The sequence below is a fragment of the Lates calcarifer genome, unplaced genomic scaffold, assembly GCF_001640805.2.
Source record: "Lates calcarifer isolate ASB-BC8 unplaced genomic scaffold, TLL_Latcal_v3 _unitig_2047_quiver_1535, whole genome shotgun sequence".
Classification (NCBI taxonomy): domain Eukaryota; kingdom Metazoa; phylum Chordata; class Actinopteri; family Centropomidae; genus Lates; species Lates calcarifer.
The window spans coordinates 1-21506 of NW_026115942.1; the positions used below are offsets into that span (position 1 = coordinate 1).

The 21506-nt window shown below is 41.1% G+C and overlaps 1 protein-coding gene and 1 long non-coding RNA gene across 5 annotated transcripts; both read left to right on the forward strand.

Annotated features, from left to right (window-relative positions):
- Positions 1-1150: 1150 nt before the first annotated feature.
- Positions 1151-8066, forward strand: LOC108891860 (protocadherin Fat 2; the record flags this gene model as incomplete). Its single annotated transcript, XM_018689193.2, has 7 exons — positions 1151-1595; positions 2226-2319; positions 2676-2775; positions 2858-3006; positions 3085-3110; positions 3199-3366; positions 6111-8066. Coding segments are annotated over 7 exons (1476 nt in total), but the record flags the coding sequence as incomplete, so codon positions are not given.
- A 336-nt stretch (positions 8067-8402) lies between these two features.
- Positions 8403-20073, forward strand: LOC127139665 (uncharacterized). Of its 4 annotated transcripts, XR_007810002.1 has the most exons (9): positions 8403-8503; positions 9811-9872; positions 10137-10251; positions 10407-10855; positions 11355-12009; positions 12589-13243; positions 13743-14397; positions 14978-15631; positions 19817-20073. It is a non-coding gene; the product is annotated as an uncharacterized LOC127139665 (long non-coding RNA). The 4 variants fall into 4 exon arrangements; XR_007810004.1 differs by lacking the exon at positions 14978-15631; XR_007810005.1 differs by lacking the exon at positions 13743-14397.
- The last annotated feature ends 1433 nt before the right edge of the window (positions 20074-21506 follow it).

Consider the following 21506-nt stretch of genomic DNA (forward strand, 5'->3'; position numbering starts at 1 on the left):
TGGGTTCTCACTTCTTCTGCCAAAGCTTCAGCGTCTCTCAGTGATAAGACAGAGCCGCCTCATCCTCCTCCTCCCCGTGTGCTGTCATTGATCCATGTGAAGAATTCAGTAGCTGTGAATCAGACTGAAACTCTGAGCAGCTTCAGGAAAATAAAAACAGAAACTCGTGGTTCTGCAGCAGTTTAACGAAGCAGCATCGGGATCATCAATAATTCATCAGGGCGTTCGCTGTCCGATGGGCTGGTGCTCAGCAATTTCCTAAACCTACTCTGCATGTGTATATTTAATGGGGTGATATGAGGAGGCTCCTGTTCCATAAAGAAAACATGAAAGATAAAAGGTGGGGGAAAAAGCTGCTGGCTCGTTAGTTTGTCAGAACGCTGAGCGAGCAGAAACGTCAGGAGGCCGAGCTGATGCTGATGAAACGCTGAATAAATGTGTGTTCAGAGGAACATGAGGAAACACACAACACCTGTCAACACAAACACACACCTTCACTGAAACACAAAGAATCACAGCACACAGTTTGTTCTTCACAGAGTAACAGTCCAAACTGAACAACAGAGGAATCATCAGCAACACCATGAATCTGCTCATTCAAACATTCAAAACCTTTTCATGTCAATAAAAACAAGACATCTTCTGACCTGCAAATCACAGAGTCAACCGGAGGTATTCACAACTGAACAAACCAATCGATATAACAAGCAGCACAACAGGATTCATAACCATCAACTAACAATGTGTAAATGCATGTAAATGTCAGCTGATGTTGTTAAATGTCATGTTAAACTGTTCACGTCTCAACAGGAAGAGTTTCATAAAGTCATCCACAGAAACACACACAGTGTTTCAGCTGCAGATTATAAAGTTTAATGTCACTGAATATAAACAACGACATCAGTGGTTCATTATGATTCAGAATAAAATCACCTGAGATTCTCTGAGTTTGTTGAATCAGACTCAGGATCAGTTCACACACTGATGACCAGTTTACAGGAGGTGACTTTAACTCTGAAGGTTTAATCCATCAACCTTTAACCTGAGACTCTTCTTTCTTTTAATAAATGAAAACTTGTGACCCTGTTATAAACCTGCCTCGTTAAGCTCGTTAAGCTCCTCCTGACTGATCTGTGTTTCCTGTCCTCAGCTGATTGGTGGAGAGCTGTTCTTCATGTACAGTTGTGGGAACGCCCCTCCTGCCTCTCTACTCGTCTCACCTGACCAGGTGTCTGACGGCCGGTGGCACAGCGTCCTGCTGGAGGTGAACTCCTCCGCCCTGAGGCTGACCCTGGACCGGCAGCACCCGGCCTCCTCCGCCCTTCCCGACCCGTGCCGGATGATGCGCTCTCACGGCGCTCTGCTCTTTGCTCAGGACCCGGTTCCACAGGTCCGGGGTCGGCCACAGAGCTTTGTTGGCTGCCTGGAAAACCTGGAGCTGAACGGGGAGCGGATCGGAGCGGGGGAGGCGGAGGAGTGGACAGGGTCAGGGAGGAGGAGAGTGTTCGGGGTTTACAGGTGCTGCAGCAGAACGGCGGCCTGCGACAACAACCCCTGTCAGAACGGAGGCGTCTGTGAGGAGGACGCTGCCGGAGGTGAGAGCTCAGAGGAGGAGGAGGAGTTTACTGAGGAGGAGGAGGAGTTTACTGAGGAGGAGGAGGAGTTTTTACTGAGGAGGAGGAGGAGTTTACTGAGGAGGAGGAGTTTACTGAGGAGGGGGAGGAGTTTACTAAAGAGGAGGAGGTGTTTACTGAGGAGGGGGAGTTTACTGAGGAGGAGGAGGAGTTTACTGAGGGAGGAGTAGTTAACTGATGATTGATCAGGATTATTCACAGTTTATTATTTTATTCAACCATCAACACACAGAAACATTCAAGACAGAGGTTTGACAGAAACACTGGTGACTGACTGCTGATCAATAATCTGTCAATGAACCAAAACTGATTTAAATCTTTACATAAATCTTTTACATTAGTTTGAAACTAAAACTGGATCCTGGATCCTCCTGGGTCCTGGGTTCAGGACTAAGTTTCTTCCTTGTTGACGGTCTGATCTTTGTGGTTTAACTTCAGATGAAGTTGTTTCTCCTGCAGCTGAACAAGAAAACCAGCTCAGGTTTTCAGAGCCAGTCTGTTTCTCTGTGTCTGGGTTTGACCTTTGCTTTGATTATTTCCTGATGAGTGTGTGTTGTCTAAGACGTCAGGTGTGTTGTGTTTCCTGTGCAGAGCCTCGCTGCAGGTGTTCAGGACTCTTCCACGGCGCACGCTGCGGAGGCTGCCCGACAACCCCTGTTCCTCCCAGCCCTGCGCCCACGCCGGGGTGTGTTTCCCCAAGACCCAGGGATACATCTGCAACTGCTCCATGGACGACGCTGATGCACGGTAACAACAACAAGAGTACATCTGCAGCATGAGAGGAAAGAACTTCTTATATCTGCAGGAATAAAGACAAAGGAACCAGATCTTTATTTTAATAAAATGTCCAAATGATTGAAGAACCACAGAAACATGTTTTCAGCTCTGTAATCACTGAACTGTCATCTCTGTGTCCCACATGGAGCCATTGGCATGTTAGCATGCTAACATACTAATGACAGCAGAGCTGGTGAAAGAGGAAATAAAATGTCTGAACCATGGTCACATCAGCAGATTAAACTTCCTCTGTTTCTCCTCCAGGTGTCACAACCAGGTGGAGGTGTGTTCACCTAATCCCTGTCCTGGAGGCTTCAACTGTAAAGTCACTGACGGCTCCATTCACTGTGACCCTCTGCCTCAGGTCAGTCACAGCTGCAGTTCATCAGTGTTTTATTCTAACCTCAGTGTCTGATACTCACCTGAGTCCACCTGTGGTGCAGAAGGTGAACCCGATGATCGGCTACATGGAGATCATGGAGATCAGCGCCAGCGTTCTGGGTTTACTCTTCCTGGTTGGTGTCTTCATTTGCATCAGGAAACGTTATGTTCAGCACAAGAAGAAGAAGCCCGTCTGCGTCCAGGACTCCAACGGGTAAGATCCAGTTTCAGAGTTTGTTCAGGGTGAAGGTTTAAAGAACCAGAACCAGACTGGGTCCTGTGTGTTCCTCAGGTATTTCCAGCCCAGTTTGGCCAAAAGTCTGAAAGCCGAGAACCCAGAGAACAACCCCATCGAGATGAGCTCTCTGGTCGGCCCCACCAACGACCTCGACCACACCCCCTTCAGGTCGCTCCGCCCCCGCAGCCAGATCGGATCGTCTGGAGGCGGGGTTTCCAACTCCAAAGACGCAGGGGCCGGTGGTGTGCAGCGTGGCCCCCAACCTCCCGGCCCGGCCCCCGTCCTGCTCAGACAACGACTCCATCAGGAAGAACCACTGGGACATGGACTATGAAGGTCAGTTCAGTGTTTAAGGTGACGACAGGTTATGATCAATAGCACTGATCAATAACACTGAAAACCAATCAGATCGGCCACCAGTCTGTGTGAGGTTTGTCCTCAGAACACTGACTGTAAAATATATAGAAGTACATGATCTGTGTCTCAGCTCTTTAAAGAAACAGGATTCTTATCGGAATTCAAAATATTTCAAATCAGATTTCAGACTCAGATATCTGGATCAGCATCTGCTTCAGAGTTCAGCTTTACTCATCTCGGCCTGTTTGAGTATTTACTGTTGTTTCACAGAGAAAACCATCGATCAATGAGTTTAATAAATGATCAGAATCAGTCAATCTGTATCTGTGGAGTTAAACCATCAGCTGCTGCAGAGACAAACAGACCGAGGTCACTGTAAACAACTGTTTATCTGTGAGAGAGGTGCATCATGGGAAACTTATTAAACTGAGATGAAACATTCATGACGAGACGATCAGATAACATCAGGAAATAAAATGACTTCTCTCTGATCCCTCGCTCCTCTTCTCCTCTGGAACACCTCCTGTATTCACTCTCCTTCCACCCACCCCCACCCCCCCTCCTTCCATCCTCTCTCTCTCTGTCTGGATGAATCTGAGGGTAAATGTAGAAATGCTCCTTTAACTTTATATTTAATCTCCTCCTCCTGAGTTTACTGCTGGTCTGAGGTCAGTTCTCCTCTGATTCATGGGATTAGCACATTCCAGGCTGACCTCAGACCAGCTGACCTCAGCTCCAGGTTAAATCAGAGTAAAACTGTTTGTTCAGTTTTATATTAAATTCACTGAAAGTAACTTTATGATTCTTTTTCTTCATGTTGTTGTTTTTCATGTAAAATCTGTTAATTAATCATCGTTCTGATATTTAATAATCATCTTTAGGTTTCTCCTCCTGCTCTCATCTTCATCCTCCCTCCATGTGTCTCTCCTGCTCCTCCTCTTTGTTCCTTTGTGTTTTCCTGTAACAGATCAATAATCCTCCTCATCTCTGTTCTCAGGCGTTCGTCACGCCGTTGTTGCCCAGGTAACAGCGGCCTGGCAGGTCGTTCATCTGTTTGAACTTATCACAGAGTAAAGGACACGTTCCTCTGTCAGACGCCTCCTCGTTAAAGACACGGACTCAGTCCTGATCAGTACAGATCAGGATCAGACCCAGGTCTCAGACAAAGGCTCAATTTCAGCCTCTGAACTTCTCATTAACAAAGTTTCATTAATCAATCGTAGGTTTTAAGTTTGAGGAGACGTCTGGAGGCTGGTGTTGATGAGGGAGGTGTTGGTCTCGGTTCCGGCTCAGTAACCTGAAGCTCAGTGAACGTCCTGCTGCAGGCAGAAATATTCTGACACTAATCATGATTTTATTTTCTCCTCCACACTCCCTTTCACTGATTAATTATAGAAAAAAACCCACAGGCTGCAAATATTCATCACTTCACCAGGAAAACACAGAGACCTGAACAAATAAAGACAAATATTTATTCAGAGTGGAGTTTATTCAGGTTTCATCAGCTCCTGAGTTTTTATTCTGCTGAGCTGCAGGTGAGGAGTTTCCTCTGCATCTGAACCAGGTAGTGTTCACAGAGGAGACGTTATCCAGTCCAGGACTGGACCTGGACCTGGACCTGGACCTTGACCTTGACCAGACGAGTTGAAGTTGTGATGTTTGTCTGAGCTACTATTTCACAGGAGCTGCAGGAATAACAGAGTCTGGTAGTTTGTGAAGTTTGTCGTCTACAAACGTCTTTGTCACTTTGTCTCTCCTCCTCCTCCTCCTCCTGTCGTCTCTGACCTCCATCACTCTCTCTCGTCTCTCAGACTCCTCCTCTCTCTGTGAACTGATTGTGGTTCAGTTGTGGTTCAGTGTATAGAAGCTGTTTTCACGTGTTTGGAGGATGAAGAGGAGGAAGCTGAAGATGAAATCCTCCATCAGTTTTCAGATGTGGTCTCTGGTCTCTGGTGTCTGTCAGACACTCTGCTCTTTATCATTGTTATTATGTTCATATGTTTTCCTGCAGTGAAGTGATTGAAGCCAGAACTCACTGTTTGATTCTCACAGTTCTTGTTGTCAGAGCTGCAGTCACTTACTTTACTGACTGATTCTGACTGACTGTTTCTGGATGATTCAGCTGTAAAACCTCAGAGAGCAGATGAACTAATGTTCCTCATTCCTCCTGTTGCAGGTTGTGTTGTTGCTCAGTCGTGGCTCCTCTTCTTCGTTGGTTTGATGCAGCAGAGTTTTAAACGTTAACATCACAGACAGGTTCAGTTGATTATCATTTTACCAAAAACCACAGAATCCAACAAGCCAACAGTAATTATATTAATAAGAAATATAATCTGAGGAGGTTCAGATTTATTCACAGCTTTAGTCTCGAGTGTCACTACAGACGTAACAGTTCACTGTGTGTGAGTTTATACCTTCAGCTGATTTCATCCTCTGACAGCAGAGACCCTGTCCACAGCTTCAGGAGTCAGTTTCTGTTGAATAAAACACAAAGTTCATCATCTGCAGATGAACTCACAGAATCACAGATTCAACAACTCTGTTGATGTGAGTCAGAGTCAGTGCAGTGATCCAGATCCACACGGTCTCAGATCTACGGAGAGGATTTAATAATCAGACGTCTTTAATCCTCCTGACACAGAATCTGATCAGCATCAATACTGATCAATACCTCTGACTGATCTGTGGAGACCTAATGATTTGTGTTTGTGTTCTGATCTCAGTCTACCCTGCAGATCCGGATTATTACGGCCGTCCGTCCGTCCAGGAGTTCCCTCAGTTCGACATCGTGGAGGACACCTACTCCTCCTCCACCATGGACTCCAGGAGGAACTCTCGATTCGGCGGCTTCCCGTTTCCTCTGGACCGCTGCGACCGCCGTGCCCCACTCCCTCCGTGCTACAGCAACCAGAACCTGGACGACTTCCTGGGTCCGGATGGGCTGCCCCTCCCCAGCCCCCAGTGCCCCAACGAGTACACAGCCATCAGCTACTACCCCACCCAGCATGCCCGCAGCCTGGACAACGTGTCCACAGGATACAAGAGGCTGAGCATGAGGCTCAGCGTCGCCATGCCATCGTACGCCGAGCAGGCCGGCCCGCCGCCGCCCAACCCTGCCCAGCCTCAGACACGACCCGCGGGGCAGAACCCCCGCAGCTTTGACGGGTCCAGCATGGTGGAGAGCGACTACGGCAGCTGTGAGGAGGTGATGTTTTAGGGCGGAAGCGGCAGCTCAGAGATGAAAGTGACGTCTCGCTGATCCTCATTTCCTCAGAGGATAAAGTTCAGCTGAAGTGCAGCTCCGTCTGAGAGGAGGTGAAACCCTCAACAGTATTACTGACTCAACACCTTGTGAACTTCCTGCCTCTGAGAGGAGGCGTCTCCAAACATTTCTCCTCCCAACACAAACTCGTTGATCCGCTGGAGTTCGACAGGAGACGACTCCGATCAAACCCTGATCCAGAGATCTGATCAGCTTCATCACTGTCAGCTTTAAGCTGCAACTTCTGTTTCTCAACACGAACACATTTCACTGAACTCCTTGATGAGAAGAGGCTGGATCCTCACAGACATATAGACAGTGTCAGGGTGGTGTTGGTGCTGTAGATGTATTTTACCTGTTAGTGACTGTGAACTCGTCTCCTGGCTTTAATCAGTGTGAACTGGACCACAGTGTTTCCTCTGGTGGAGATATTCGTGTTAGTGATCAGGCTCTGCTCTGGGAGAAAGAGAATTCTTTCATGTTTCTGCAGCGAGACAGAAAAATGTCTACACAGCCATTTTAAATGGTGTAAATATACAGAACACAGCAGATTCAGAAGTCTGTGTTCAAACAGCAGTTTATAACAAATCATCAACAACAATCAACTATCATAATTAATCTATTGATTATCATCCTGATCAGTCATTAAAAATGGCAACCACTTTTGTCTTTAAACAGATTGTTAACATTTAAACATCTGAGGAGTTGGAATCAGAAAATGTTCAAACAACAGTTCAGTTGTTCTAAGTTTATAAAAAAGAAAATCTGACTTCACAACAACATTAAACACAATAATCACAAAGACTTTAACTTGAAAACAGACTGAAGGTTCCTGATTCAGCTGAAGAAGAAAATCAACGTCTGTTCAAACCCGAGCTGCAGAAAAATTTAAAGAGAAAGTCTGTTCAGCTCCAGTTAAATTAGAACATCTCACCTTCTGTCTCCAACATACGGCTTCCTGTCTGCACTCTGCGCTAAGCTAACAGCTTACAGAGCTGCAGTTTTCCTTTCAATAAAAACACCTCAAAGTTTAAAGAAATCTAAAAAACATCAAGACTTTGACTCGTCTGATGGATCATGTTTCACTGATCAGAGAAAACAGAGGGAACACTAAACTGAATGAATCAGTCACAGTGATAAACTGAGTTTAAACCCTAAAGGTCAAAGGTCATTTCCTCTTCACTCTGACCGGTGAACTGATGTTTAATGTGGTTTACCTTTGATGTGATGCTGTGCAGGTGTTGTGTTGTAAACAGTCTGTGCCTGTTGTTGAATGTTCATTGATAAAGTTTATTTTTGTATTAATGTGGGTCTCCCCATGTTCTGCTCTGCTGTTTCTCTGTGAGAGATTTTATTATGACTCCACCCTGTTTCTGTTTTTCACTGTAAAGAGAATAAAGATGTTCTATCACACTAACCTGAGATCAGATGCTGCTTCATCAGAGGAGGAAACCGTCTCCAGGATCAGGTTATCAGAGGGAATCATGGGTAATCAGATGACCCCATCCAGACCTGATCCCACGCTTCCAATGATGTATTATCAGACCAATCAGAGGCGGTTGCTAGGGGGAACACAGTCAGATGGCGTTTTTTCTGCCGTCGTTGAGCTTGCGTGCGTCGTCATTGGCTGCGTCGTGTGTCGTCACTGGTCATGACCTTGGGGGAGGAGCGTGGAGAGGCGGAGAAACGAAGCCGGAAAACAGATTTAAACCAGCGTTTGAACGGTTCTCTCGGTTTGTCAGTACCATGAGGAAACTGAATCACCAGAGAATCCTGGAGGTTAAAACAAACTGTGGAGCTGCTTTTTGTCGAACATGAATGAGGCTGGACGCTGAACACACCTGTAGCGCGAAGGTAAGGCTAAGGAGTGAACTAGCTAGCGGCGAGCGTTAGCATTAGCCTTCTCTGTTAGAGACATATTTCGACTTTATTTCCATTTTTTCCCCCATTTTTTTTATATCGCGTGGGTCAGAGTGTGTTTGTGTTTCCCTGACATGAGCTGTGGAACCCAACGTGGTGAAAACACATCGATCTCCTGATAGATGTTTAAATCCCTGTTGTGTTTGTTTACAGTCACTTTACCAACATTTTCCATCTCTCTGTAACTCTCTGTTCCATCCTGGTCATTCTAACTCAGTTTATGGCAGCCCTTCGTGTCGTTGTCATCGTTTTGTGTCAAATTGTGGTCAATCCGTATTGTATCGCGTCTGTACCTGGCTGCTTTACACCTGGATGCCAGCGTTAGCAGTAGCGTCGAGCGTTAGCATTAGCATTATCTTTAAATGATGCATTAGAAGCTTTTTCCTTTTTGTTTTCGGTTTTATTTGCGTGGGCTAAAGTGATTTGTGTTTCCGTGACTGTAGCGTCCCTGACATGAGCTGTGGAGGGTGGGAACAGTTTAGTCTGTTTCTCTGATTATCATGTCCTTGTGGTCATGTTGTGTCTTTACCTGGATGCTTAGTCTCTTTGTGGTCGTTCTCACTGCGTCTCTGTAGTTCTGCGTCCTGATCATTTTACGTTTCTTTGAGGTCGTTTTGTGTTTCGTTGTGGCAGTTCAGCATCTCATTGTGACCGTTGTGTCTTTGTAGATTAGTGGCAGTAATCTGTCCACAGCTATCAACTGACCCACAGTAGTGATGAGAAATTTCTTAAAACTTGACTGAGCTCAGTTTTATGTTAAATTCAATCTTGAAAACTAAACTTTAACTCTTTGCTCCTCCACAAGTTTGAAGCTCAAACATCTTAGTTCCTTTGCTGTTAGTTCAGCCCATTTTCTGAAACACTCCTCTAATGTTTGGAGAATGCTCTGGTTCATCTGTAATGATTAATATCCAGTCATTAGTTTGTTTGGACTTGATGCTTGTTTGAGCTCAGTTTGGTGTTAAAGGCTTGAAAACTACATTTTGACTCTGTGCTCCTCCGCAGTGTCTGAGCTGAGATCAATTAGAAATCATTACGCCAACATTTAAGCTTTTAAAGTCAAAATTATACTTTCAGATTTTAACATTGCTTTTCTCTTTGAGGTCAGTCAAGTTTTATTTGTAATTGTTGAGCTTTAGTGTTTAGTTTTCACTGTGTGAGTTTTAGTGGTAAAAAGTTTCATTACTCTGCCGTATTAGTTAGTTAATCACTGTTTCAGGTGTTGTACTTGTGTTTTCCAGGTCGACTTGCTCAGCTGCTGCAGCTTGGACAGAAACACTAACATCACCTTACAGACCAACAGGTATGTGTCCTAAACATGATAATGTCAGCACTCGCTTGATTTTTTTCATTTAGTGTCACTGGGTAAATCCCAGCTGATTCTGTCTGTGGTGGAAGAAATACTCAGACCTTTTACTGAAGTATCATAAACACAAGTTAAAATTACTGATAGTGTTTATTATTGCTGTGCAGTTCACAGTAACATACATGACTGCTTCAGTGATTAGTTGATAGACACACAACAATCATTTGACTTTTTCCCAAATATTTGTTGTTGGTTCTTCAGGAGGTGACGACAGTCAGCTGTTGATTTTCTGAAACAGCCTCTAATGGTTGTTAAATGTTCACGAGAGTCTTCGTACAATTAAGAAGTTCTTTGAGACCAGGACAGAGGCCACCAGGTAATTCACCAACAGTTTTACATCAACTGTCCAACAAAGAGCACTGATCTGTCCTGTTTAAACTGTTTATGTTCAGTATTCAATATATCAGAAAAGTGTAATCATAAAAGTAACTGATCATTTTTCTTTGCATGTTTCTCTTTGATTTCCTCCAGGTGTCACCACTTCGTCCACGACATCACCAAGAATCGCAGAGACATGGTCCATGATCGGAGAGACATTGTTGAGGATGAGGGAGACATCGTCCACGATCAGAAACGTTGTCTGTGGTCGCAGAGACCTTGTCAAAGACGGGAGAGGCGTTGTCCGTGATCAGAGACATTGTCCCATGCTTCGCAGAGCTCTGCGCAAGAATCGGTAGTGACTCTGTGGTTCCTCGATTCGACGGCATGACCGCGATCATGGAGATATTTGTCGATGGTTACAGAGACAACGTCTATGATCTCAGAGACATCGTCCACGATCATAAAGACATTGTCCATGATCGCAGAGACTTTGTCCATAATCTCAGAGACATGTCCGCGATCACAGAGACGTAGTCCACGATCACAGAGAGTCTTCGTACTATGAAGAAGTTCTTTGAGACCAGGACAGAGGCCTCCAGGTAATTCACCAACAGCTTTACATCAACTGTCCAACACAGAGCACTGACATCAAATGGTTTCTTTTCCGTATATCATAAAAGTGTAATAATAGAAGTAATCTGCAACATAGAAATAATGTATAAGTAATCTGTACTAGTAAAAGTAATTGGCAATATTAGAAATAAGATGTAATAGTCAAAGTAATCTGTTACTAGACCTAGGTTGCAACAGTAAGAACTATCTATAAATGTAGAAGTAATATGTAATAAGAAAAGTGATTAGATATTAAAGGTAACAGTTAAAGTAATCTGTAATGTAAAAGCAATGCAGAAGTAATAGTAATCCAAAACAGAAGCAAAAATGTCACGTTATAGTAAAACATAAAAATGTTTGTTAAATGTTGTGGTTCAGCTGTAATGTTGAATATCTCTGTGTTTTCATGGTTAAACTGTTGATGAGGAATAGGTAGTAGTCTATTGATCATTTTTTCTTTGTATGTTTCTCTTTGATTTCCTCCAGGTGTCACCACTTCGTCCACAACATTTCCAAGAATCGCAAAGACACGGCCCATGATCGGAGAGACATTGTTGAGGATGAGGGAGACATCGTCCGTGATCAGAGACATTGTCCATGACTCGTGGTGACTTGGTCCCCGATAAGTCGGCATTGCTGGCGTTCAGAGACATTGTCAATGATCGCAGAAACTTTGTCCATAATCTCAGAGACATTGTCCGCGATCCCCGGGGCATCGTCCACGATCGCAGAGACATGGTCCATGATCGGAGAGACATTGTTGAGGATGAGGGAGACATCGTCCACGATCAGAAACGTTGTCTGTGGTCGCAGAGACCTTGTCAAAGACGGGAGAGGCGTTGTCCGTGATCAGAGACATTGTCCCATGCTTCGCAGAGCTCTGCGCAAGAATCGGTAGTGACACTGTGGTTCCTCGATTCGACGGCATGACCGCGATCATGGAGATATTTGTCGATGGTCACAGAGACAACGTCTATGATCTCAGAGACATCGTCCACGATCATAAAGACATTGTCCATGATCGCAGAGACTTTGTCCATAATCTCAGAGACATGTCCGCGATCACAGAGACGTAGTCCACGATCACAGAGAGTCTTCGTACTATGAAGAAGTTCTTTGAGACCAGGACAGAGGCCTCCAGGTATTTCACCAACAGCTTTACATCAACTCCAACAACAAGAGCACTGACATTAAACTGTTTATGTTGAGTAGTCAGTATATAAGGAAAGTGTAATGATAGAACTAATCTGAAATATAAAAATAATGCATAAGTAATCTGTATTTATAGAAGTAATGTAAAAGTAATTAGCAATACCAGAAGAAGTATGAAATAAATCACAATAATAAGACATCAAAAACTGTCAAAAAAAGTCATGATGTAGTAAGATATTAAAAAATGTCATGGTATAGTATGGTGTCTAGACCGTACTCTTTTATATTATTTAACAGAAGAAACCCAACAATTCCCACCATGAGCAGCACTAAGCGACAGTGGCAAGAAAAAACTTCCTTTAAGAGGTAGAAACCTTGAACAGAAGCAGACTCAGGGTGGGCGGCCATCTGCCTCAACTGGTTGGGTAGTATAGTGAAGCATCAAACATGTTGTGAATATATTCTACTATAGTAAGGCATGTGTTTTCATGGTTAAACTGTTGATGAGGAATAGGTAGTAGTCTATTGATCATTTTTTCTTTGTATGTTTCTCTTTGATTTTCTCCAGGTGTCAACACTTCGTCCACGACATCGCCAAGAATCGCAAAGACACGGCCCATGATCGGAGAGACATTGTTGAGGATGAGGGAGACATCGTCCGTGATCAGAGACATTGTCCATGACTCGTGGTGACTTGGTCCCCGATAAGTCAGCATTGCTGGCGTTCAGAGACATTGTCAATGATCGCAGAAACTTTGTCCATAATCTCAGAGACATTGTCCGCGATCCCCGGGGCATCGTCCACGATCGCAGAGACATGGTCCATGATCGGAGAGACATTGTTGAGGATGAGGGAGACATCGTCCACGATCAGAAACGTTGTCTGTGGTCGCAGAGACCTTGTCAAAGACGGGAGAGGCGTTGTCCGTGATCAGAGACATTGTCCCATGCTTCGCAGAGCTCTGCGCAAGAATCGGTAGTGACACTGTGGTTCCTCGATTCGACGGCATGACCGCGATCATGGAGATATTTGTCAATGGTTACAGAGACAACGTCTATGATCTCAGAGACATCGTCCACGATCATAAAGACATTGTCCATGATCGCAGAGACTTTGTCCATAATCTCAGAGACATGTCCGCGATCACAGAGACGTAGTCCACGATCACAGAGAGTCTTCGTACTATGAAGAAGTTCTTTGAGACCAGGACAGAGGCCTCCAGGTAATTCACCAACAGCTTTACATCAACTGTCCAACACAGAGCACTGACATTAAATGGTTTCTTTTCCGTATATCATAAAAGTGTAATAATAGAAGTAATCTGCAACATAGAAATAATGTATAAGTAATCTGTACTAGTAAAAGTAATTGGCAATATTAGAAATAAGATGTAATAGTCAAAGTAATCTGTTACTAGACCTAGGTTGCAACAGTAAGAACTATCTATAAATGTAGAAGTAATATGTAATAAGAAAAGTGATTAGATATTAAAGGTAACAGTTAAAGTAATCTGTAATGTAAAAGCAATGCAGAAGTAATAGTAATCCAAAACAGAAGCAAAAATGTCACGTTATAGTAAGACATAAAAATGTTTGTTAAATGTTGTGGTTCAGCTGTAATGTTGAATATCTCTGTGTTTTCATGGTTAAACTGTTGATGAGGAATAGGTAGTAGTCTATTGATCATTTTTTCTTTGTATGTTTCTCTTTGATTTCCTCCAGGTGTCACCACTTCGTCCACAACATTGCCAAGAATCGCAAAGACACGGCCCATGATCGGAGAGACATTGTTGAGGATGAGGGAGACATCGTCCGTGATCAGAGACATTGTCCATGACTCGTGGTGACTTGGTCCCCGATAAGTCGGCATTGCTGGCGTTCAGAGACATTGTCAATGATCGCAGAAACTTTGTCCATAATCTCAGAGACATTGTCCGCGATCCCCGGGGCATCGTCCACGATCGCAGAGACATGGTCCATGATCGGAGAGACATTGTTGAGGATGAGGGAGACATCGTCCACGATCAGAAACGTTGTCTGTGGTCGCAGAGACCTTGTCAAAGACGGGAGAGGCGTTGTCCGTGATCAGAGACATTGTCCCATGCTTCGCAGAGCTCTGCGCAAGAATCGGTAGTGACACTGTGGTTCCTCGATTCGACGGCATGACCGCGATCATGGAGATATTTGTCGATGGTTACAGAGACAACGTCTATGATCTCAGAGACATCGTCCACGATCATAAAGACATTGTCCATGATCGCAGAGACTTTGTCCATAATCTCAGAGACATGTCCGCGATCACAGAGACGTAGTCCACGATCACAGAGAGTCTTCGTACTATGAAGAAGTTCTTTGAGACCAGGACAGAGGCCTCCAGGTATTTCACCAACAGCTTTACATCAACTCCAACAACAAGAGCACTGACATTAAATGGTTTATGTTGAGTAGTCAGTATATAAGGAAAGTGTAATGATAGAACTAATCTGAAATATAAAAATAATGCATAAGTAATCTGTATTTATAGAAGTAATGTAAAAGTAATTAGCAATACCAGAAGAAGTATGAAATAAATCACAATAATAAGACATCAAAAACTGTCAAAAAAAGTCATGATGTAGTAAGATATTAAAAAATGTCATGGTATAGTATGGTGTCTAGACCGTACTCTTTTATATTATTTAACAGAAAGAAACCCAACAATTCCCACCATGAGCAGCACTAAGCGACAGTGGCAAGAAAAAACTTCCTTTAAGAGGTAGAAACCTTGAACAGAAGCAGACTCAGGGTGGGCGGCCATCTGCCTCAACTGGTTGGGTAGTATAGTGAAGCATCAAACATGTTGTGAATATATTCTACTATAGTAAGGCATGTGTTTTCATGGTTAAACTGTTGATGAGGAATAGGTAGTAGTGTATTGATCATTTTTTCTTTGTATGTTTCTCTTTGATTTTCTCCAGGTGTCACCACTTCGTCCACAACATTGCCAAGAATCGCAAAGACACGGCCCATGATCGGAGAGACATTGTTGAGGATGAGGGAGACATCGTCCGTGATCAGAGACATTGTCCATGACTCGTGGTGACTTGGTCCCCGATAAGTCGGCATTGCTGGCGTTCAGAGACATGTCAATGATCGCAGAAACTTTGTCCATAATCTCAGAGACATTGTCCGCGATCCCCGGGGCATCGTCCACGATCGCAGAGACATGGTCCATGATCGGAGAGACATTGTTGAGGATGAGGGAGACATCGTCCACGATCAGAAACGTTGTCTGTGGTCGCAGAGACCTTGTCAAAGACGGGAGAGGCGTTGTCCGTGATCAGAGACATTGTCCCATGCTTCGCAGAGCTCTGCGCAAGAATCGGTAGTGACACTGTGGTTCCTCGATTCGACGGCATGACCGCGATCATGGAGATATTTGTCGATGGTTACAGAGACAACGTCTATGATCTCAGAGACATCGTCCACGATCATAAAGACATTGTCCATGATCGCAGAGACTTTGTCCATAATCTCAGAGACATGTCCGCGATCACAGAGACGTAGTCCACGATCACAGAGAGTCTTCGTACTATGAAGAAGTTCTTTGAGACCAGGACAGAGGCCTCCAGGTAATTCACTAACAGCTTTACATCAACTGTCCAACACAGAGCACTGACATTAAATTATGTAGTTCAGTATTCAGTATATCCAAAAAGTGTTGTGAATAGAACTAATCTACAATATAAAAACTATGTATAAGTTATTTGTATTAACAGAAGTAATGTAAAAGCAATTAGTATCAGAAGTAATATGTAACAAGAAAAGTAATATGTAAAGGTAAAAGTGATCTAATATTAGTGATTACAGTAATTCAGTAATATACAAGCAATGCAGAAGTCAACGTAATCCAAAAAAAGAAGTAGAAATGTCAGGTTATAATCAGAGATCAAAAATGCATAGTATAGTATGTGGTCAAAAGTGTATAAAAATGCCACAATATAGTAGAGAATCAAAAATGTAATTACACCAAGGCATGTAAAACCATCACATGTTTTGGGTCAGCTGTCATAATATAATAAGGCGTTAAAAATGGTCAAAAAAGTCAGAGTGTAGTAAGGCTTCTAAAACCATCAAAAAATAGTATTGTTAGGCATGAACAATGGTAAAAAAAAAAAAAAAAGGTCATAGTATAGTAAGGCTTCTAAAACCATCAAAAAATAGTATAGTAAGGCATGAAAAATAGTCAAAGAATGTCATAGTATTGTAAGGCATGAAAAATGGTCAAGAAAGTCATAGTATAGTAAGGCATGAAAAATGACCAAAAAATGTCGTAGTATTGTAAGGCATGAAAAATGGTCAAAAAAGTCACACTATTGTAAGGCATGAAAAATGGTCAAAAAATGTTATAGTATTGTAAGGCATGAAAAATGGTCAAAAAATGTTATAGTATTGTAAGGCATGAAAAATGGTCAAAAAAAGTCATAGTATAGTAAGGCATGAAAAATGGTCCAAAAAATGTTATAGTATAATAAGTCTTCAAAAATGATCAAAAAAAGTCATAGTATAGTAAGACTTCCAAAATAAGGCATGAAAAATGGTCAAAAAATGTCATAGTATAATTAGGCATCAAAAGCCCTCAAAAAAAGTCACAGTATTGTAAGGCATGAGAAATGGTCAAAAAATGTCGTAGTATAGTAAGGCACGAAAAATGGTCAAAAAAGTCACACTATTGTAAGGCATGAAAAATTGTCAAAAAATGTCATAGTATAGTAAGGCTTCCAAAATGGTCAAAAAATGTCATAGTATAGTAAGGCACGAAAAATGGTCAAAAAAAGTCATAGTACAGTAAGGCACAAAAAATGGTCAAAAAAGTCACACTATTGTAAGGCATGAAAAATGGTCAAAAAAAGTCATAGTATAGTAAGGTATGAAAAATTGTCAAAAAATGTCATAGTATTGTAAGGCATTAAAAATGGTCAAAAAAGTCACAGTATAGTAAGTCATGAAAATGGTCAAAAAATGTCATAATATTGTAAGGTATAAAAAATGGTAAAAAAAAGTCATAGTATAGTAAGGCGCAAAAAATTGTCAAAAAAGTCACACTATTGTAAGGCATGAAAAATGGTCAAAAAAAAGTCATAGTATAGTAAGGTATGAAAAATTGTCAAAAAAAGTCATAGTATTGTAAGACTTCCAAAATAGTCAAAAAAAAGTCATAGTATAGCAAGTCATGAAAATGGTCAAAAAATGTCATAATATTGTAAGGTATAAAAAATGGTCAAAAAAAGTCATAGTATAGTAAGGCACAAAAAATGGTCAAAAAAGTCATAGTATAATAAGGCACAAAAAATGGTTAAAAAAGTCATAGTATAGTAAGGCACAAAAAATAGTCAAAAAAGTCACACTATTGTAAGGTATGAAAAATTGTCAAAAAAAGTCATAGTATAGTAAGGTTTGAAAAATTGTCAAAAAATGTCATAGTATAGTAAGGTATAAAAAATGGTCAAAAAAGTCACAGTATTGTAAGGCACGAAAAATGGTCAAAAAATGTCATAGTATTGTGAGGCATGAAAAAAGGTAAAAAAAAAGTCATAGTATTGCAAGGCACAAAAAATGGTCAAAAAAGTCATAGTATTGTAAGGCATGAAAAATGGTCAAAAAAGTCATAGTATAGTAAGGCACAAAAAATGGTCAAAAAAAGTCATATTATAGTAAGGTATGAAAAATTGTCAAAAAATGTCATAGTATTGTAAGGCACAAAAAATGGTCAAAAAAGTCACACTATTGTAAGGCATGAAAAATTGTCAAAAAAAGTCATAGTATAGTGAGGTTTGAAAAATTGTCAAAAAATGTCACAGTATTGTAAGGCACAAAAAATGTCATAGTATTGTGAGGCATGAAAAAAGGTAAAAAAAAGTCATAGTATAGCAAGGCACAAAAAATGGTCAAAAAAGTCACAGTATTGTAAGGCATGAAAAATGGTCAAAAAAAGTCACAGTATTGTAAGGTATGAAAAATTGTCAAAAAATGTCATAGTATTGTAAGGCATGAAAAATGGTCAAAAAAAAGTCATAGTATAAAAGGCACAAAAAATGGTCAAAAAGTCATAGTATAGTAAGGCATCCAAAACCATCAGAAAATGTCATGGTATTGTAAGGCATGAAAAATGGTCAAAAAAAGTCATAGTATAGTAAGGCATGAAAATGGTCAAAAAATGTCACAGTATGGTAAGGCATCCAAAACCATCAGAAAATGTCATGGTATTGTAAGGCATGAAAAATGGTCAAAAAATGTCATAGTATTGTAAGTCATGAAAAATGGTCAAAAAATGTCATAGTATTGTAAGGCATGAAAAATGGTCAAAAAAGTCACACTATTGTAAGGCATGAAAAATTGTCAAAAAAAGTCATAGTATAGTAAGGCATGAAAATGGTCAAAAAATGTCATAATATTGTAAGGTATAAAAAATGGTCAAAAAATGTCATAATATTGTAAGGTATAAAAAATGGTAAAAAAAAGTCATAGTATAGTAAGGCGCAAAAAATTGTCAAAAAAGTCACACTATTGTAAGGCATGAAAAATGGTCAAAAAAAAGTCATAGTATAGTAAGGTATGAAAAATTGTCAAAAAAAGTCATAGTATTGTAAGACTTCCAAAATAGTCAAAAAAAGTCATAGTATAGCAAGTCATGAAAATGGTCAAAAAATGTCATAATATTGTAAGGTATAAAAAATGGTCAAAAAAAGTCATAGTATAGTAAGGCACAAAAAATGGTCAAAAAAGTCATAGTATAATAAGGCACAAAAAATGGTTAAAAAAGTCATAGTATAGTAAGGCACAAAAAATAGTCAAAAAAGTCACACTATTGTAAGGTATGAAAAATTGTCAAAAAAGTCATAGTATAGTAAGGTTTGAAAAATTGTCAAAAAATGTCATAGTATAGTAAGGTATAAAAAATGGTCAAAAAAGTCACAGTATTGTAAGGCACGAAAAATGGTCAAAAAATGTCATAGTATTGTGAGGCATGAAAAAAGGTAAAAAAAAAAGTCATAGTATTGCAAGGCACAAAAAATGGTCAAAAAAGTCATAGTATTGTAAGGCATGAAAAATGGTCAAAAAAGTCATAGTATAGTAAGGCACAAAAAATGGTCAAAAAAAGTCATATTATAGTAAGGTATGAAAAATTGTCAAAAAATGTCATAGTATTGTAAGGCACAAAAAATGGTCAAAAAAGTCACACTATTGTAAGGCATGAAAAATTGTCAAAAAAAGTCATAGTATAGTGAGGTTTGAAAAATTGTCAAAAAATGTCACAGTATTGTAAGGCACAAAAAATGTCATAGTATTGTGAGGCATGAAAAAAGGTAAAAAAAAGTCATAGTATAGCAAGGCACAAAAAATGGTCAAAAAAGTCACAGTATTGTAAGGCATGAAAAATGGTCAAAAAAAGTCACAGTATTGTAAGGTATGAAAAATTGTCAAAAAATGTCATAGTATTGTAAGGCATGAAAATGGTCAAAAAATGTCACAGTATAGTAAGGCGTCCAAAACCATCAGAAAATGTCATGGTGTAGTAAGACTTTTAAAATGGTTTAAAAATGTCATAGTTTTGGTCATGGTCAACTCATAGTATACTGTAATTCATTTTATTACAACCAACAACAATAGAAAAACCTAGATGTGGTAATATAGGCACTTAAGGGATAATTAATTCTTTTTCTCTATTTAATGTGTGCGTAATCAACTGTTCATTTAAAGTTTCAGGGCTTTAAGCTTTGGACAGTTCTTGTGATTAACATGTCTTGTCTTTGCAGGAGGAGGAGGAAAAGACTGCATCACCTGAAGAGGACAACGAGATATCTTCCACCTATCCTCATCTGCTTAATACTACACTGAATGTGGACTGAGAGAATAAAACAAAGTGTTTCCAAGTGGTCAAACATCTGTCATTATGTTTCCTGTGGTTTGTAAATGAAAATGTTGTCTAGAACAGAATCAATAAAGTTTTGCAGCTTAATGTTTGAGTTAAGTTTCTTTATTTTTCAAATTAACGTCACTCAGCTTGCAATGAAAATGTATAATTGAGACTAAAAATTCTACCTTATATCAGGATACAAGTGACTTCTGGCTACAAGCTGTAAAAGCCATAACCCTAACCCTAACCTCTAGCTAAAAGCCATAACCCTAACCCTAATCTCTAGCTAAAAGCCATAACCCTAACCCTAATCTCTGGTGACAAGTGACTAAAGACTGTAGCCCTAATCCCAACCTCTGGCGACAAGTGGCTAAAGATTGTAACCCTAGCCCTAACTTCTAGCTGAAAGCCATAACCCTAACCCTAATCTCTGGCGACAAGTGGCTAACCCTAACCCTAACCCTAATCTCTAGCTAAAAGCCATAACCCTAACCCTAACCTCTAACTAAAAGCCATAACCCTAATCCCAACCTCTGGCGACAAGTGGCTAAAGATTGTAACCCTAACCCTAACTTCTAGCTGAAAGCCATAACCCTAACCCTAACCTCTGACGACAAGTGGTTAAAGACTGTAACCCTAACCCTAACCTCTGGCGACAAGTGGCTAACCCTAACCTCTAGCTAAAAGCCATAACCCTAACCCTAATCTCTGGCGACAAGTGGTTAAAGACTGTAACCCTAACCCTAACCTCTAGCTGAAAGCCATAACCCTAACCCTAACCTCTGGCGACAAGTGGCTAACCCTAACCCTAACCCTAACCTCTAGCTAAAAGCCATAACCCTAACCCTAACCTCTAGCTGAAAGCCATAACCCTAACCCTAATCTCTGGCGACAAGTGGCTAACCCTAACCTCTAGCTAAAAGCCATAACCCTAACCCTAATCTCTGGCGACAAGTGGTTAAAGACTGTAACCCTAACCCTAACCTCTAGCTGAAAGCCATAACCCTAACCCTAACCTCTGGCGACAAGTGGCTAACCCTAACCCTAACCCTAACCTCTAGCTAAAAGCCATAACCCTAACCCTAACCTCTAGCTGAAAGCCATAACCCTAACCCTAACCTCTGGCGACAAGTAGCTAACCCTAACCTCTAGCTAAAAGCCATAACCCTAACCCTAATCTCTGGCGACAAGTGGTTAAAGACTGTAACCCTAACCCTAACCTCTAACTAAAAGCCATAACCCTAACCCTAACCTCTAGCTGAAAGCCATAACCCTAACCCTAACCTCTGGCGACAAGTGGCTAACCCTAACCCTAACCCTAACCTCTAGCTAAAAGCCATAACCCTAACCCTAACCTCTAGCTAAAATCCATAACCCTAACCCTAACCCTAACCTCTAGCTAAAAGCCATAACCCTAACCCTAACCTCTGGCCACAAGTGGCCTTTGGCTGAAAATGTTCACTTTCATACAACATTAAACAGACCAGCAAAATATTCAGTGTTCAGAAGTATTTATTTGAATCATCATTTATTAGTCCCACAGCAGGGAAATTCAGTGTTGCAGTAGCAAAAATAGAAAAAGGCATGAT